We start from the raw sequence: 16012 nt of genomic DNA, 5'->3' as shown, positions 1-16012 counted from the left end.
AGATTGTGCCACCACACTCCAGCCTGGACAACAGAGGGAGACTCCATCTCAAAAAAAAAAAAAAAACAAAAACAAAAAACAAAAAAAAACCACAAAGCTTTGGTCCAGGAAACAGCAGTACCTTCCAGTTCTGCCCTATAAGCCCTGTGTCACCATCTCCTGCCCTCTTCATGGCCAGCACAGCCCACAGTCCACACAGCCAAGAGTCAGCTGGGCATCACAGTCCCCTCTGTGAACAGAGGCAACGGCTCTTACCATTCCACCCTGCGAGGATGCTGTGAAATGGTGTGGAGGCTTCAAAAAGCACAGCACTCCAAATACTAGGAGTTATATAGAAGGTGGAAGACGGAATCCTATCTTATCTACAGGCCAGGCTGTCAACAGCAAGGCTGTGGCTACCAAGTCAGCCCCGGGATCCAGCGTCACAAGCAGCACCTGCTGAAGCTCTCTGATGTGTGCCTAGAAGACACAGCCAGGACCTGGGAGCTGGCCAGCACTCAGTGAGCGAGCCAGCCCATACCATCCTGACAGGCTGGAGCCCCTCTGGGCAGACAAGGAAATCTGTCACCTACTACTTGGATCCCCTGAATCAATGGAAGGTCTGTGAAGGCTGCACAGACCCCTCACCATTCAGTGTCATAAAAATGCTACTGGGGCAGGGCTTAATATCCACATAATGGTAATCACAGGAAACATCTCCAACAACACGGGAGGCGGAAACCAAAAGACTCTGCGACAATCATATCACCGCAGGCAAAACAAAACACTTCCATGAACAGGGGGTTCTGGGATGAAAAACACCATCAATGACATGTAAGTTACAAGGGTGGGTAGATCTATTTTCATGTTTTCTAAATCGTCATAGCAGCAAAATACCAACAATTTAAAATCAGCCCCAGGCTGAGGGGCCATCTCTGGGACTCTGTCCCACATAGTGGAAGGTGGCTAAACAGTTTCTTTTCTTTTTTTTTTTTTTTTTTTGAGATGGAGTCTAGTTCGGTCACCCAGGGTGGAGTGCAGTGGCCAGATCTCAGCTCACTGCAAGCTCTGCCTCCTGGGTTTACGCCATTCTCCTGCCTCAGCCTCCCGAGTAGCTGGGACTGCAGGCATGTGCCACCATGGCTGGCCAATTTTTGTATTTTTGTTGTTGTTGTTGTTGTTGTTGTTGTTTTGTTTTTTGTTTTTTGAGACGGAGTCTCGCTCTGTCGCCCAGGCTGGAGTGCAGTGGCGCGATCTCGGCTCACTGCAAGCTCCGCCTCCTGGGTTTACGCCATTCTCCTGCCTCAGCCTCCTGAGTAGCTGGGACTACAGGCGCCCGCCACCGCACCCGGCTAATTTTTTGTATTTTTAGTAGAGACGGGGTTTCACCGTGGTCTCGATCTCCTGACCTTGTGATCCGCCCGCCTCGGCCTCCCAAAGTGCTGGGATTACAGGCGTGAGCCACCGCGCCCGGCCCAATTTTTGTATTTTTAGTAGAGACGTGGTTTCACCATGTTGACCAGGTTGTCTCAAACTCCTGACTTCAGGTGAACTGCCCACCTCGGCCTCCCAAAGTGCTGGGGATTATAGGCGTGAGCCACTGCGCCTGGCTGGCTGAACAGTTTCTTTTGACCAGCTCGACTCTCACCTGGAGCAGAGTTTCTGACCTCCAGATCTCGTGGGAGGCGGGGTCTGCATTCACAGACGTCTGATGAGAGATGTGTCGCTTCAGGAGGCTAGTGTGGTGGAGGCCATAGGAAGCAAAGGGCATGGCTGGTGTCCTGAGGGAGACACAGAAATAGGCCCGAGTTACAGGCTCCTGCTGGCCTAGCCTGGGGCAATCTGGATCTCAAAATCAAGGAGAGCAGGGACAGATTACAAGTTGCTCAATAGCACAATGCCCCTCCCCCAGCCCCGATCACACTGATATACCTGAATAAATCAATAGCACAAAGAGAAGTCCTCCTTACCACAGTGACCACTGACCCACTAATCAATGAAGGAGGGATGAAATTAGAGAACCACCATTTGGTAACTGCCCTATTAATAGCTAATTTGGTCAACCTCAACAGCGAGGTTGGGCATGGGGGCTCACACCGGTAATCCCAGCACCTTGGGAGACCAAGGCAGGAGGATTTCTTGAGGCCAGGCATTTGAGATCAGCCTGGGTAACAAAGTGAGAATCCATCTCCACAAAAACATTGAAACATAAAACAGCAGGGCCTGGTGGCAGGTGCCGGTAGTCCTAGCTACTTAGAAGGCTGAGGAGGAAGAATGGCCTGGGCCCACAAGTTGAGGCTATAGTGACAAATGATCATGCCAACTTCACGCCAGCCTGGGGTGACAGAGCAAGACCCTGTTTCTAAAAAATTAAGAAATTTCCAGCCTGGGCAACATGGCAAAACCCTGTCTCCACAAAAAAACACAAAAATTAGCCAGGAGTGGTATGCCTGCCTGTAGTCCCAGACACTTGGGGGGTTGAGATGGGAGGATCACTTGAGCCCAGGAGGTTGAGGCTGCTGTGAGCAGAGATCGTACCACTGCCCTCCAGCCTGGGGTAAGAGAATAAGACCTTGTTTGCAAATAAAATCAATTTGAAAAAAGGGGAGAATCAAAAGTGGATGTTAATACTAGTGATAATTACATAGTCTCCATACATCTTTCTGGTAAATCCTCGTTATCAAATTTTTTTTTTTTTTTGAGACAGGATCTTATCCTGTTGCCCAGGCTGGAGTGCAATGATGCAATCACAGCTCACTGCAACCTCAACCTCCTAGACTTAGGCCTCCCAAGTAGCTGGGACCAAGACCACCATGCCTGGCTGGAGTGCAATGGCACGATCTCAGCTTACTGCAGCCTCCACCTCCTGGATTCAAGCGATTCTCCTGCTTCAGCCTCCCGAGTAGCCGGGACTGCAGGCATGTGCCACCATGGCTGGCCAATTTTTATATTTTTAGTAGAGATGTGGTTTCACCATATTGGCCAACCTGGTCTCAAACTCCCGACCTCAGGTGATCTGCCCACCTCGGCCTCCCAAAGTGCTGCGGATTACAGGCGTGAGCCACTGTGTCCGGCTGGCTAAAACAGTTTTGTGCTATGTTGCCCAGGCTCTCACTACTGATGTTTTTTTGTTTGTTTTTGAGATATGATCTCACTCTGTAGCCCAAGCTGGAGTATACGGGCATGATCTTGGCTCAATGCCACCTCCGCCTCCTGGGTACAAGCAATCCTCCCACCCCAGTCTCTCAAGTAGCTGAGATTATAAGCGCACGCCACCGTGCCTGGCTCATTTTTAAATTTTTGGTAGAAATGGGATTTTGCTACATTGCCTGGGCTGATTTCACACTCCTGAGCTCCAGTGATCCGCCCACCTCAGCCTCTCAAAGTGCTGGGATTACAGGTATGAGCCACGGTGCTCAGCCTCATTCCTCTTTAATCTGGGCACAAAGTAATTATTTTACAGTGGAAAAACCTGACCGACACATTTTTCACCCGCTGATAAAGGGCACTTGGCAAGGACCAGGTGTCCCACTACGGTGCTCCTGCCAACAAAGCCTGTGCTAGGCCTAGTCACCAGCAAATACCAGACAGCATAAGGGGTGGCTGCGTGCTCTGGAGGGGTCAAGGTCAGGAAAGACAGAAAGGCAAGGGACCATTCCTGACTGAAGGGGACTAGAAATATCACTGCATACAGTGGGTGAGCCTGTGAGGCATCACTGCACACAATGTGTGGCCTGGTGGCAATACTAACTTTCTGGTGTGGTTATAGGCACTGTGACTATATAGGATAACGCATTCGCTTCTAGGAAATACACTGAAATATTAAGAGGTCAAGCGGTGTCATATCCTTTAGCTTACTCATATTGGCTTAGAGAGAAAAACACATACAATAGAGGTCGAAAACAACAGATGCAGCACAGTGTTAACAATTTGGAAATCTGGGTGAAGGGTCTATGAAAGTTTCTTTTTTTTTTTTCCGAGACAGGATCTTGTTCTGTTACCCCAGGCTAGAGTGCAGTGGCACACTCACAGCTCACAGCTCACTGCTCCTGGGCACAAGTGATCCTCCCACCTCAGGCTCCTGAGGTAGCCACCTGAGTAGCTAGGACCACAGCTGCACATCACCACACTTGGCTAATTTTATTTTTTGTAGAAATGAGGTCTCCCGACGTTGCCCACGCTGGTCTCGAATTCCTGGTCCCAAGCGATCCTCCCACGTTGGCCTCCCAAAGTGTTGGGATTACAGGCGTGAGCCACCGTGCTCGGCCTGCAAGTTATTTTTATCATGCATGGAAACTTTTCTGTAAGTCTGAAGTTATTCCAAAATAAAAACTTAGGTGTGGTGGCTTGCACCTGTAATTCCAGCTACTTGGGAAGCTGAGGCAGGAAGACTGCTGAAGCCAGGAGTTCAAGACCAGCCTGGGCAACACAGCGAGGCATCCTCATATCTCTGCAAGAAAAAAAAAAATTTTTTTTAATTAGCTGGCTGTGGTGACGCGTGCTTGTAGTCACTGAGGTGACAGGCTGGCTTGAGTGATGATTGCGCCACCAAGTGATGACTGTGACACTGTACTCCAGCCTGTGTGACAGAGTAAGACCATCTTTAAAAATACATAATGGCTAGGCCAGGAGTGGTGGCTCACACCTGTAATCCCAGCACTTTAGGGGGTAAAAGCAGGCAGATCACTTGTGGTCAGGAGTTCAAGACCAGCCTGGTCAATATGGTGAAACCCTGTCTCTACTAAAGATATAAAAATTAGCTGGGCGTGGTGACAGGCACCTGTAGTCCCAGCTACTCGGGAGGCTGAGCCAGGAGAATCACTAGAAGCAGAGACAGCGCCACGGCACTCCAGCCTGGGCAACTAGAGCAAGACCCTGTCAAAAAAAAAAAAAAAAAAAAAAAAAAACCCCACAATGGACCAGTGTGGTGGTTCATGCCTGTAATCCCTGAACTTTGGAAGGCTGAGGCAGGAAGATGGCTTGAGCCCAGGAGTTCTAGAGCAGCCTGGGCAACATAGCAAGACCCATCTTACAAAAATATAAAATAAAAGCTGGGTGTGGGGGTGCATGCTTACAGTACCAGCTACTTGGCAGGTTTAAGTGGGAGGATCACTTGAGCTCAGGAGGTCAACATTGCAGTGAGCTGTGATCACAACACTGCACTCCAGCTTGGACAACCAAGCCAGACACTGTCTCAAAAAAAATTAAATTAAATTAAATTAAATTTTAAAAAAGGCTGGGCTGATCACACCTGTAATCCCAGCACTTTGTCTGACGCCGAGGCAGACGGATTGCCTGAGGTCAGGAGTTTGAGGCCAGCCTGGCCAACAGGTGAAACTGTTTCTACAAAAAAAATACAAAAAATAACAGGGCATGCTGACCTGTGCTTGTAATCCCAGCTACTCGTGAGGCTGAGGCGGGAGAATCACTTGAACCCAGGAGGCGGAGGTTGCAGTGAGCCGAGATTGTGCCACTGCACCACTCCAACATGGACAACAGAGTGAGACTCCGTCTCCAAAGAAAAAAAACTCAAACCATACATATACTTTTTTTTTCTTTTTTGTGTAGTGGTGCGACCTCAGCTCACCATAACCTCCGTCTCCTGGGTTCAAGTGATTCTCCCGCCTCCGCCTCCCGAGTAGCTGGGATTACAGGCACCTGCCACCATGCCCAGCTAATTTTTGTACTTTTAGTAGAGACGAGGTTACACCGTATTGGCCAGGGAGGTCTCGAATTCCTGATCTTAGGCGATCCCTCCGCCTCGGCCTCCCAAAGTGCTGGGATTACAGGTGTGAGCCACCGCTCCCAGCCTACATATATAATTTCTAAAAGAAAAAATTAAATTAAAAAACCCAAAAAGTTAAAACAAGGCATGAAAAACCGCTTGGCAGCTGGACTGTACATCTGAGAGGGTGTGAATCTGCCTTGCCTCCAAGTCCTCCACAGGATCAGCAACATTTCAGGGTCACTGATCACTGCCGCCAACCGGGCAGCGTCTCCTCCCTGCCACTCTCTTTCTCCCCTCTACCCTCTGGGGAATCTGTCCACATGTGTGAATTGCAGGTAAAGGCCTGGCCTGCCTTGCATATGCCAGCAGATCTGGGGTGGGCCAGCATCTGCAGGAAGGGGCCTGCATGCAGCTTCCCAGGGAAGGCGACAGGCCAGTGAGATTAAGGAGGGTCAGAGGTGCATAGGCAGCTGCTTCAGGGGCAAGAGGGTCTCCTGGGAAGTCGGCCAAGAGGCCCTGCGTTAGGGCCCACTGAGGACCCAAGACAGCCAGGCATGAGAGCCCCTGGTTTACACTCCCTACCTGTGCAGGCGGGCACCAGGCTCAGCGTGTTTGGACTGGCACAACAGGCTCTTTGGCCCAGGGCCTCCCCTTCGACCTGCTCCTGCCCGTAGAGATTTCCATGTTTTTTGGTCATAGGACAACCTTTCCACCCTGCTCCCCGGTTCAGACACTGCCTGTGGGGAGGGCTGCTCCACGCACAACACAACACATTCCCATGAAGGCCAGGGAGGCCTCCAGGGACCTGATAGCTTCAGTGATGGCCAAAGACACTGAAAACTAAGGACAGACTGCCCTCCACACACCCCCCCATCTGTGCTAAGACAGCTAGGGGTGGGGAATGAGGCATAAGAAAAATCGGGGAACCCTGGACAAAGGGTGACAACATAGTCCCCGTGGGCGATGCAACTGACCAGGCCACTCCCTTATGGAAGAGCCAGGTCTTAACAAAGGGCAGCCTTACCTGGGAGGTGGTGAGGGGCTGGTCCCGCCTGGGCTGGAGGAGAGTGGCGGGGGCACACTGCCTTCAGTGGGCAGGAACCACGACAGGTACCTGTCCACCAGGATGAAATAGGCACAGTCTGAAGTACGGACGTGGAGGGACACAGGGAGTGGCTGGAAAACCAAGCTAGTTGTTAGCATGGGCTCCGGATGCTGCCTGGCCAACAAGTGCAGGGAAGCCCTGGGCCATGGTCCCACCTCTCCCAGCTAAAGGCATCCCTTCCCTACCTTTTGAGTGATGAGGCTCAGGGCAAAGAAGAATATGTAATACTCGAACGGATCTGAGGGCAGCGTCAGGGGCAAACAAGCAGGGTTGATGAGCAACCCCCACAGTGTCAAGTGCTGGGCCACCCACAGCCTCCCTACCTCAGGGCCACCAAAGGATACTCAGGGCCAGGTTCAGGCCAAGGCCCCCAGTAGGGGTGAACTGGACCTTGTTGTGGTACAGGGGACTGTCAGGGAGGATGCACTCCTGAATGGACGCCTTCACAGGACCCTGCAGAGAGAGGCAGTGAGGCTTGTGGGCAGGTGCTGGTGCGCAGTGCCCGATACGCAGTGCCCCACATGCACAGCAGCACTTTGGGAAGGCCACTGGGGAAGAGACCCACACACAGAACCCATCTGTGGGGACAGTGCCCTGCCTCTCAGCAGTGCCTGAACAAGAGTCTTTGCTTAGAACTTCTCCTACCATCTCATAAAAAGCTACAGACAGCAAGGGTAGCAGCCATGCAATACCCATTTCCTTTGCCTCTCATACCCCGGGAACAAGTCACTCCCCAATTTGCCCTCAGAGGACTGGAGGAGATTGCCCATCACCACAGGGCTGTGCAAGGCCCACTGCCCGAGCACCGCTCTCGCCACTGTGGTTTACTTACGGGCAGGTAGGAGACAGGAAAGTCAAACTTATAGTCTTCAGCTTGAAGCTTATAAACCAACTTCATCATCGGGCCACTGAACATGAAATTGAACAAACACACAAAAAAGCAAATGAGCTGCAAATTATCCTGCTTTGATTGCTTCTCAATTGTAAAAAATTCAGAGAGTGGTTTAAAGGTGGCATCACCATGAGGAATCACCCAGCCTCTCTCCAGTGACGAATCTACCTACCCAGGGTCAAGAAATTCCATCACGATGCTGTACTCCACAGGATTCACACGCCCTTGTAAGCAGCGGAGGTTCCAGCCAATGAGGACACCATCTAGGCTGCCAAAAATGCTCTCTACCAGCCATGGGAAGATGGTGTGCAGCTCCTGAAACAATGTGTGGTGAGGCTGCGGGCAGGACCAGCACCCACTCCTGCCACAGCTCTAGTCCTGCACTACCTGCTGCCTAGCTCCCCCTGAGGAGGCCACTCCCTGGCTGAGACCTATGGGATCAGTCCTGCACCCAAAGGAATCCTGGTGCCAACAACAAGAGCAGCTTTGGGTTCTTCCAGTGGGGTACGTGGCATACCAAGCAGCGCCGCTTTAGACTTGGGCCAGTTAAGTAAGTCAGCCTCCCATCAAAACACATTTTGTGTGTGTGATACAAGACTAAATTAAGAAAAAAACAAAAAATGAACAGAAACAATGAAGAAAATTAAAAATAAAATAAAATAAATAAATAAAATACATATGTTTTGAGACAAGGTCTCACTCTGTTGCTCTGGCTGGAGTGCAGTGATGCAATCATGGCTCACTGCAGCCTTGACTTCCTGGGCTCCAGCAATCCTCCCACCTCAGTGTCCTGAGTAGGCACACACCACCACACTCAGCTAATTTTAAAATTTCTTGTAGAGATAGGTTCTCAGTATGTTCCTAGACTGGTTTTGAGCTCCTGGGCTTAAGTGATCCTCCCACCTCGGCCTACCAAAGTGTTGAGATTACAGGCATGAGTCACCACCCCAAAAGATTCTTTGGAAAGTGTTGGAAACTTCTGACTTGAAGGACGCTCTATCAGAAAGGAAAGCAACATCCTTCCCAGAGTGAAGCCCCTAAAACCAAACTGACCACCTATTGCCATTTGGTACGAACTCCTTGCCTAGGCCGGCTTCCTGGGCTTGACAATTCCAGGTGTGATTTAAATACATATTTTTGCATTTACATCAGGGTTTCTCAACCTTGGTGCTATTGACATTTTGGGCTAGATACTTCTTTGCCGCAGGGAGCTGTCCTGTGCTTTGCAGGATGTTTCCAGCAACCCTGGCCTCTACCTCCTAGATGCCAGTAGCACACACTCCCCATCTACCTCCAGATGTGACAACCAAAAATGTCTCTGACATTGCCAAGTGTCCCCTGAGGGACAGAGCACCTGTGGCTGAGAACCCCTGATCTATAAGTTCACATGTTTAAATGCGTCTATAACATAATGGTCATGATAAGGGCCAGCACTCTGTGCCAGGCAGCGCTTGGGGTTGGGGCAGGGAGGGAAATTAGGAATTATAATAAAGTTCTTCAAGGAATGTATAAGACATGCTCCAAAGAGAGACATTAGCAGAGCTGTACCTTTGCTGGAAAATCCTCAATGACTTTAACCAAGTCTTGGCATTGCTGTGCAAAGGGCTTATTTATAGAGTCAGCTTTCAGGCTAGCCTAGGAGATAGAACAAAGCAAAAAAATCACGAGGACATTCACTCTGCAGCTTTTCGTGATACTCTAGCTTGAGTCAAATAGAAATCCAAGCAATAGGTTGAGTCAGACACATAATCACTGGCCTGCTTCCCCAGCCTCTCATGTGCATCAGTGGCCCAAAGAGTCCTACTAGGAGAGGCCACAGTTCGACGCTCTCTGGACCCGGAACTGTCGGGCTTGTTTCCCAGTGCCCCTCAGAGGGCTGCACATGGTCAGAACAGGACTGCCTTCTGCCAATCCTTAAGCAGGGCTGGCCCCAGAGCCAGCCCCAGAGCCAGAAGAGGATCTTGATTGTGTAAGGGCACCCCTTACAAACCAGAGTACCACTGAGTTTGTACACATCAACTGGAAATTTCCAACCTGATGGACCACCATGACGACACCATTGTGATCACCAATAAGAACGCCCAGTAACATTAGGGATATGGCAGAAGCTCTCTTAAATGAGCTGTTCTTTATTCAGTAGACAGTAAATCCACTAAACTAATTATCTTAAAACACAGGGCAGACAAAAATTATAGATGGCTTCAGCCAAGTAGACACTAATCATGAAGGCAATGGAGAGACCAGAAAAGACTCAGGACAAGGACTAATGAAATCTACCTAGTCATGGGATGTGAGGAAAGCACCCTGACTACAAGGAGAAAAAGGGCATCTGTGCAAATAGATTAAGATCAGGAGAAACGGCTAGAATTTCAACCTAGAGAGCTCTGCCAAAGGACATCTAAGGCCTTGTCTACCTCCAAACGAGGGTGGATTTCACAGCACTTGAGAGAGACCTGAGCCATGGGCCAGACCTGCTGACTCTAGTGGGGTGCACTGAGGAAGAACGTCCTTCCACATAAATGTTTACAAAAACACCTCCGAAGAACTAAAATTAGGAACTTTCATCGCCAATACTTGCCTCATACCTAACTTCTCACTTCTCAGTATCATTTTTTTTTCTGTTCTTTTTCAGTCTACCATGTTGCCCACGCTGGTCTCAAACTCTTGGGCTCAAGTAATCTTCCTGCATCAGTCTCCTCAGTAGCTGGAACTCCAGGCATGAGCTACTGTAACCAGTTCTCAGCATCATGTTTAATACTTAAAGTGCAACCTAGCAGCCCCTAGCACAACAGTGTCTCCATTTTTCACTGGTGACTGTTATGACTGATTATTAGAATGCTTCGTATCTATTTAAGAATTTACAGGTCATGAACATTCTGATATGCATCCTTCTCACTTGCTCCTCCTCCTCCTCATACCCTTGGGAAGTAGAGAAAATAGAATTTGAATGAACTTGTCTTGTATGAGAAAACCCAGAGCACAGAGGGTGTGTAACCCCAAGGTCCTGTAGTAATAAGGAGGCACAGTCAAGCTTAAGGAGTCTGGCATTGTTTCCATCACATGCCCCTAAAAAACAACCACTACAGAGTTCTTCAAGTCAGTGGGAAGAACACTCAAGTCCCACAGCTACAGAACTATGGCCACACTGACACTCATGCAAGCAGTTGATACTTACCAGTAGAAAGCTGGGCTGCTGGAGGTGAGGGAACGCCATAGCAGCCTCCAGTGGAGAGTTGAAAATGGGCTTCTTAGCAAGCCACTGTGGAAAAACAAGGACAAAAATCTCAACATCTGCAACACAGCAGAATCTTTTTATATTAGTTTTTGAGAGACAGGGTCTCATTCTGTTGCCCAGGCTAGAATGCGGCAGTACAATCATAGCTGACTGCAACCTCAAACTCGCGGGTTCAAGCAATCCTCCCACCTCAGGCTTCTGAGTACAGGCACATGCCACTATGCCCGGCTAATTTTCTTCTTTTCTCTTTTTAGAGACAGGGTCTCACTATGTTGCCCAGGCTAGTTTGTCAGGCTATGATGCCCAGGATCCTGGCCTCCACTGATCCTCCTGCTTTGGCCTCCTAAGTGTTGGGGTTACAGGTGTGAGTCACTGCACCTGGCCCTAATAAAATATTACATAGTTTCACAATGCCCAGGAGAATATCTGTGTAACGCAACACACGTTACATTACCAATTCTCATGTCTTATTTACTGATTAGAGACAGGGTCTTGCTTGGTCGCTCAGGCTGCAGTACAGTGGTGTGATCATAGCTCATTGCAACCTCAAATTCCTGAGCTCAAGTAATCCTCCTGCGTCAGCTTCCCAACTAGCAGGGACTGCAGGCAAACATCACCAAGCCCAGCTAATTTTTGTACTTTTTGTAAAGATGGGGGTTTCATCATGTTGCTCAGACTGCTCTTGAACTCCCAGACTCAAGTGATCTATCCACCTCAGCCTCCCAAAGCGCTGGGATTACAGGTGTGAGCCACCACGCCCGGCCAGCAATTCCCATCTTTTATGGAAACGCTGTTCTCAGCTGGGTGCAGTGGCTCCTGCCTGTAATCCTAGTACTTTGGGAGGCTGAGGCGGGAGGATCACCTGAGGTCAGGAGTTCAAGACCAGCCTGCCCAGCATGGTGAAACCCTGTCTCTACGAAAATACAAAAATTAGCCAGGCATGATGGCAGGTGCCTATAATCCCAGCTATTCAGGAGGCTGAGACCAGAGAATCACTTGAACCCGAGAGAAGGTGGTTGCAGTGAGCTGAGATCACACCACTGCACTCCAGCCTGGGAGGCTGAGCAAGACTCCGTCTCAAAAAAAAAAAAAAAAAGAAACACTGTTCTGCAGCCCACGGTGGCCAGCTTCAGAGCCAAGTTGTGGTGCTGAATTCTTGGTAATGCTCGTACAGCATTTGTCATATACCAGGACTCACTCTAAGTGCTCTCTCTATATCTCCTCATTTAATCCTCAGTGGTAAGCAAAATTCTAAAGATAGCAGCCCAAGATTCCTGACCCGTTTGTTCAATCAAATACTCATCTAGGTGCTGCTGTGACGGCATTTTGCACATACAATTAGAGTCTTAAGTTAGTGGACCTGAAGTTACAGAGTAGTCCCCAGCTGACAGCCAGCAAGGAAACAAAGACCCTAGTTCTACAACTCCAAAGAACTGGATTCTACCAGCAACCCAAATAAACCTGGAAGCAGCTTCTTCCCTAGAGTTTCCAGGTAAGAGCAAAGCTGCCAACACCTTGATTTTAGTCTTGTAATGCACAGCTGAGCCTGCCTGGACTTCTGCATACATAACTGTGAGATAATAACGGGTGCTGGTTTAAGCTGCTAAGTTCGTCATACAAGAACAGAAAAACCATCCTCACAACAACCCTATGGGTACAGATGTACTATGACTGCAGGTCAGTACAGATGATGAAGGAGAGGCAGATATGGGATAACTCACTCACCCCCACCCAGCTACTAAGTGGCAGAACCAAGATTCCAATACAAAGACCGTCTCACATAACTCTGAGACAGGGGCAAATCCCCTCCATATTACCTGTGCGCTATGCAATGAATGGAGGCTAAGAGCAAGCTCTGCCAAGGGAGCCTTTGAATAAACCATCAGAAAACTAGGATCAAAGGCTGGGCACCGTGGCTCATGCCTGTAATCCCAGCACTTTGGGAGGCCACGGTGGGCACATTACTTGAGGCCAGGAGCTCGAGACAAGTCTGGCCAACATGGCAAAACCCCATCTCTACTAAAAATACAAAAATTAGCCAGGTGTGGTGGTGGGCACCTGTAGTCCCAGCAACTCGGGAGGCTGAGGCATGAGAAATGCTTGAGACCAGGAGGCGGAGGTTGCAGTGAGCCAAGATCGCATCACTGCACCCTAGCCGGGGTGACAGAGGGAAACTCTGTCTCAAAAAATGAAAAAAAAAAAGAAAGAAAACTAAGACCAGCTTTCCAAATTCCCACCTCTCAGCCCACTGAGGTCAGAAATGAAAAATGCTCAGATCTAGACTTCACAGACAGGAAGTCTGCCAAGTCCCACTGGTGGGCTAGTTACAGTTTTCCTGGCCCAGCTCTGCCCACTGCACAAGTAAAGGCACTGGGGTGGCACCTGGCAGTCTGTGGAGGAAGAAAGGCTGGGTGTAAAGAGGCCATGTAGGCAGTTGCAGAGTGAGAGGAGACAGGAATCTCTGCCTTTGTGCCACTTGGCAATAGGAATATCTCCCAAGATTTTTCAATTTTTTTTTTTTTTTTTTGAGACAGAGTCTCACTCTGTCGCCCAGGCTGTAGTCCAGTGGCCTGATCTCAGCTCACTGCAAGCTCCGCCTCCCGGGTTCTCCCCATTCTCCTGCTTCAGCCTCCTGAGTAGTTGGGACTGCAGGTCCCCGCCACTACGCCCAGCTAATTTTTTTGTATTTTTAGTAGAGACTGGGTTTCACCGTGTTAGCCAGGATGGTCTCAATCTCCTGACCTCATGACCTGCCCGCCTCGGTCTCCCAAAGTGGTGGGATTACAGGCGTCAGCCACTGCGCCAGCCTTTATTTTATTTTATTTTATTTTTTTGACAGTCTCACTCCATCATCTCACTGCAACCTCCACCTCCAAAGTTCAAAAGGTTCTAGTGCTTCAGCCTCCCGAGTAGCTGGGATTACAGGAGCCTGCCACCAAGGTTGGCTAATTTTTCTATTTTTAGTAGAGGCGGGTTTCCCTAATGGTGGCCAGGTTGATCTCAAATTCCTGACCTCAAGTGATCCACTGCCTCAGCCTCCCAAAGTGCAGGCTTTTTCAATTCTTTTTTGAGATGAAGTCTCGCTCCGTGGCCAAGCTGGAGTCCCCTGGCGTGATCTCGGCTCACTGCAACCTCCAACTCCCTGGTTCAAGCAATTCTCCTGTCTCAGCCTCGAGAGTAGTTGGGATTACAGGCACATGCCATCACACCCAGTTAATTTTTGCATTTTTAGTCAAGACGGGGTTTCACTATGTTGGCCAGACTGGTCTCGAACTCCTGACCTCGTGATCCACCCGCCTTGGCCTCCCAAAGTGCTGGGATTACAGACGTGAGCCACCGTGCCCCGCCGCTTTTATTCTTTTCTTTTTTTTGTTTTTTTGACACGGAGTCTCCCTCTGCGCTCTGTCACCCAGGCTGGAGTGCAGTGGCGCGATCTCAGCTCACTGCAACCTCCGCCTCTCAGGTTCAAGCAGTTCTCTGCCTCAGCCACCCAAGTAGCTGGGATTACAGGGGCCCACTACCACGCCCGGCTAATTTTTGTATTTTTTAGTTAGAGACGAGGTTTCACCATCTTGGCCAGGCTGGTCTTGAACTTCTGACCTCGTGATCCACCCGCGTCGGTCTCCCAAAGTGCTGGGATTACAGGTGTGAGCCACCGAGCCCGGCCTCAATTCTTAACCTAGCTATCAATTGCAGTGTTAAAGAAAAACGCCTCGGCCCTAAGGCACTTGATCAAGAAAACACTGCACTACTGCAAAATGATCAAAGCAGCTGTGGACTGTTGGATAAGCGCGGAGCTCTAGCGGATGATGAAGTGGAGAGCATCTCTCCTCAGAAGCAGCTTTCATGGGCAGCGACTGAAAGAATGAGGCCCAGAAGAATTTCTAGGAAATTTCCAAGAGAGGATATTCCAACTCGGGAATTCCCAAGAAGTGTCTCCCACACCCCTGTTCTCTGACCCTGCCACAGCCACCCTCCCCCGTCACAGGTCTCTGCCTGCCATGCATCTAGCGTCCGCTTCATCGCGCCTCTCCAACACCTATTTTCTCCAGGAGCTGCTTCGGACCCCGTCTTTTTTTTGTTTTCCTGAGAACGACAACCCTTGGGCAATGCCAATCATTCCAAGCAAATTCTGTCAGGCCAAGATCTCCCTCAGCAGCACGCGCCCACCTGTTCCCAACTCTCCCGCCAACTGGGCTTCGGGACCCTCCGAAACTAAGGCTGGGAGAAGTCGAGCACACATGGGAAGGGTCGAGCTGGGACCCACACCTGGCTGTTCCTCCCACATCACCTGTTAAACCCAAGGCTCAACTTCAACACAAAGCTCTCCTTCCCTCAATTCCTTCAAGGAAAGTTAACGTTCAACGAACACCTACCGGACTAGGACAGAGTGCAGGAGCCGCGAGGGAAGGTGACACAAAGGCATGGCCCGGGGGGTGGCAGGAAGACTCAGCCGGGGCTCTCCACTCCCCAGCCTGCCCGGCCTGGGCAAAGCCGCCAGGCCGGCCAGAGTCCTGGGGCTCGCGGAGGAACGGACATGGCCTCCGCAGCGGCTCGGGGAAGGCCCCAGGGCGCCGGACTGTCTCACGCGCGCGTCCCGCCCCACTCACCTGTGGGACCCATAGCGTCGCCCGCCTCAGAGGTAGAAGCCGCCATTCCGCCACGGCGCCGAAACTTCGTCATCAAGCTGCGCGCAGAGCCACGCCCCGCGGCCGGGCGGGAAAAGTGTCTCTACCTCTCTGGGCCGTTACCTCACACGGCGCGTGCGCAAAGCGAAGGCCTGCCGGGCGAGGACGGGAAGTGGCGAGGCAGGAGTGCGGGGGGAGGGGGTGGTCCGCAGCTGAATGCGCCTGCGTTGTGGTGGCCTCCGGCGCCTCGAGGTAGGGCTCACGCAATTTCTCCCCCGCAAGGAATGCGCGTGCGCGTAAACAGGTCGTTGATTAGTGGCCTCCCCCCCCCGAAGAGCGACCCCTAGCGGTGCACCGGCGCGGACCAGAAAATTGCACACTTTCTTGTAAGAGGCATTTACTGAGCGCCCAATATATGCCTAGCACTGGGCCGGTGCTGCCACCT

The 16012-nt window shown here is 50.5% G+C and overlaps 1 protein-coding gene across 42 annotated transcripts in view; it reads right to left on the bottom strand.

The window, feature by feature from the left end:
* Nucleotides 1–15620, bottom strand: part of SMPD4 (sphingomyelin phosphodiesterase 4) — a 30728-nt gene extending 15108 nt beyond the window's left edge. For 6 of the 42 annotated variants that reach the window (XR_012420992.1, XR_012420993.1, XM_045397769.3 and 3 more), the window contains exons 1-9: nt 15316–15620; nt 10880–10963; nt 9253–9339; nt 7877–8019; nt 7645–7720; nt 7157–7265; nt 6998–7050; nt 6732–6883; nt 1628–1760 (exon numbers count right to left, since the gene is read on the bottom strand). Coding sequence is in view for 36 of the 42 variants with exons in the window: in XM_045397769.3 (XP_045253704.2) it covers nt 1628–1760; nt 6732–6883; nt 6998–7050; nt 7157–7265; nt 7645–7720; nt 7877–8019; nt 9253–9339; nt 10880–10918 (792 nt within the window). In the remaining 6 variants the exon portion in view is untranslated. The remainder of the gene's footprint in view (nt 1–1627; nt 1761–6731; nt 6884–6997; nt 7051–7156; nt 7266–7644; nt 7721–7876; nt 8020–9252; nt 9340–10879; nt 10964–15315) is intronic. The other 36 variants (XR_012420994.1, XM_045397768.3, XM_045397771.3 and 33 more) reach the window with 13 other exon arrangements.
* Between the last annotated feature and the right edge of the window lie 392 nt (nt 15621–16012).

This window comes from Macaca fascicularis, chromosome 12, assembly GCF_037993035.2.
Source record: "Macaca fascicularis isolate 582-1 chromosome 12, T2T-MFA8v1.1".
NCBI lineage: Eukaryota > Metazoa > Chordata > Mammalia > Primates > Cercopithecidae > Macaca > Macaca fascicularis.
This window is presented reverse-complemented; position numbering and strand designations above follow the sequence as displayed.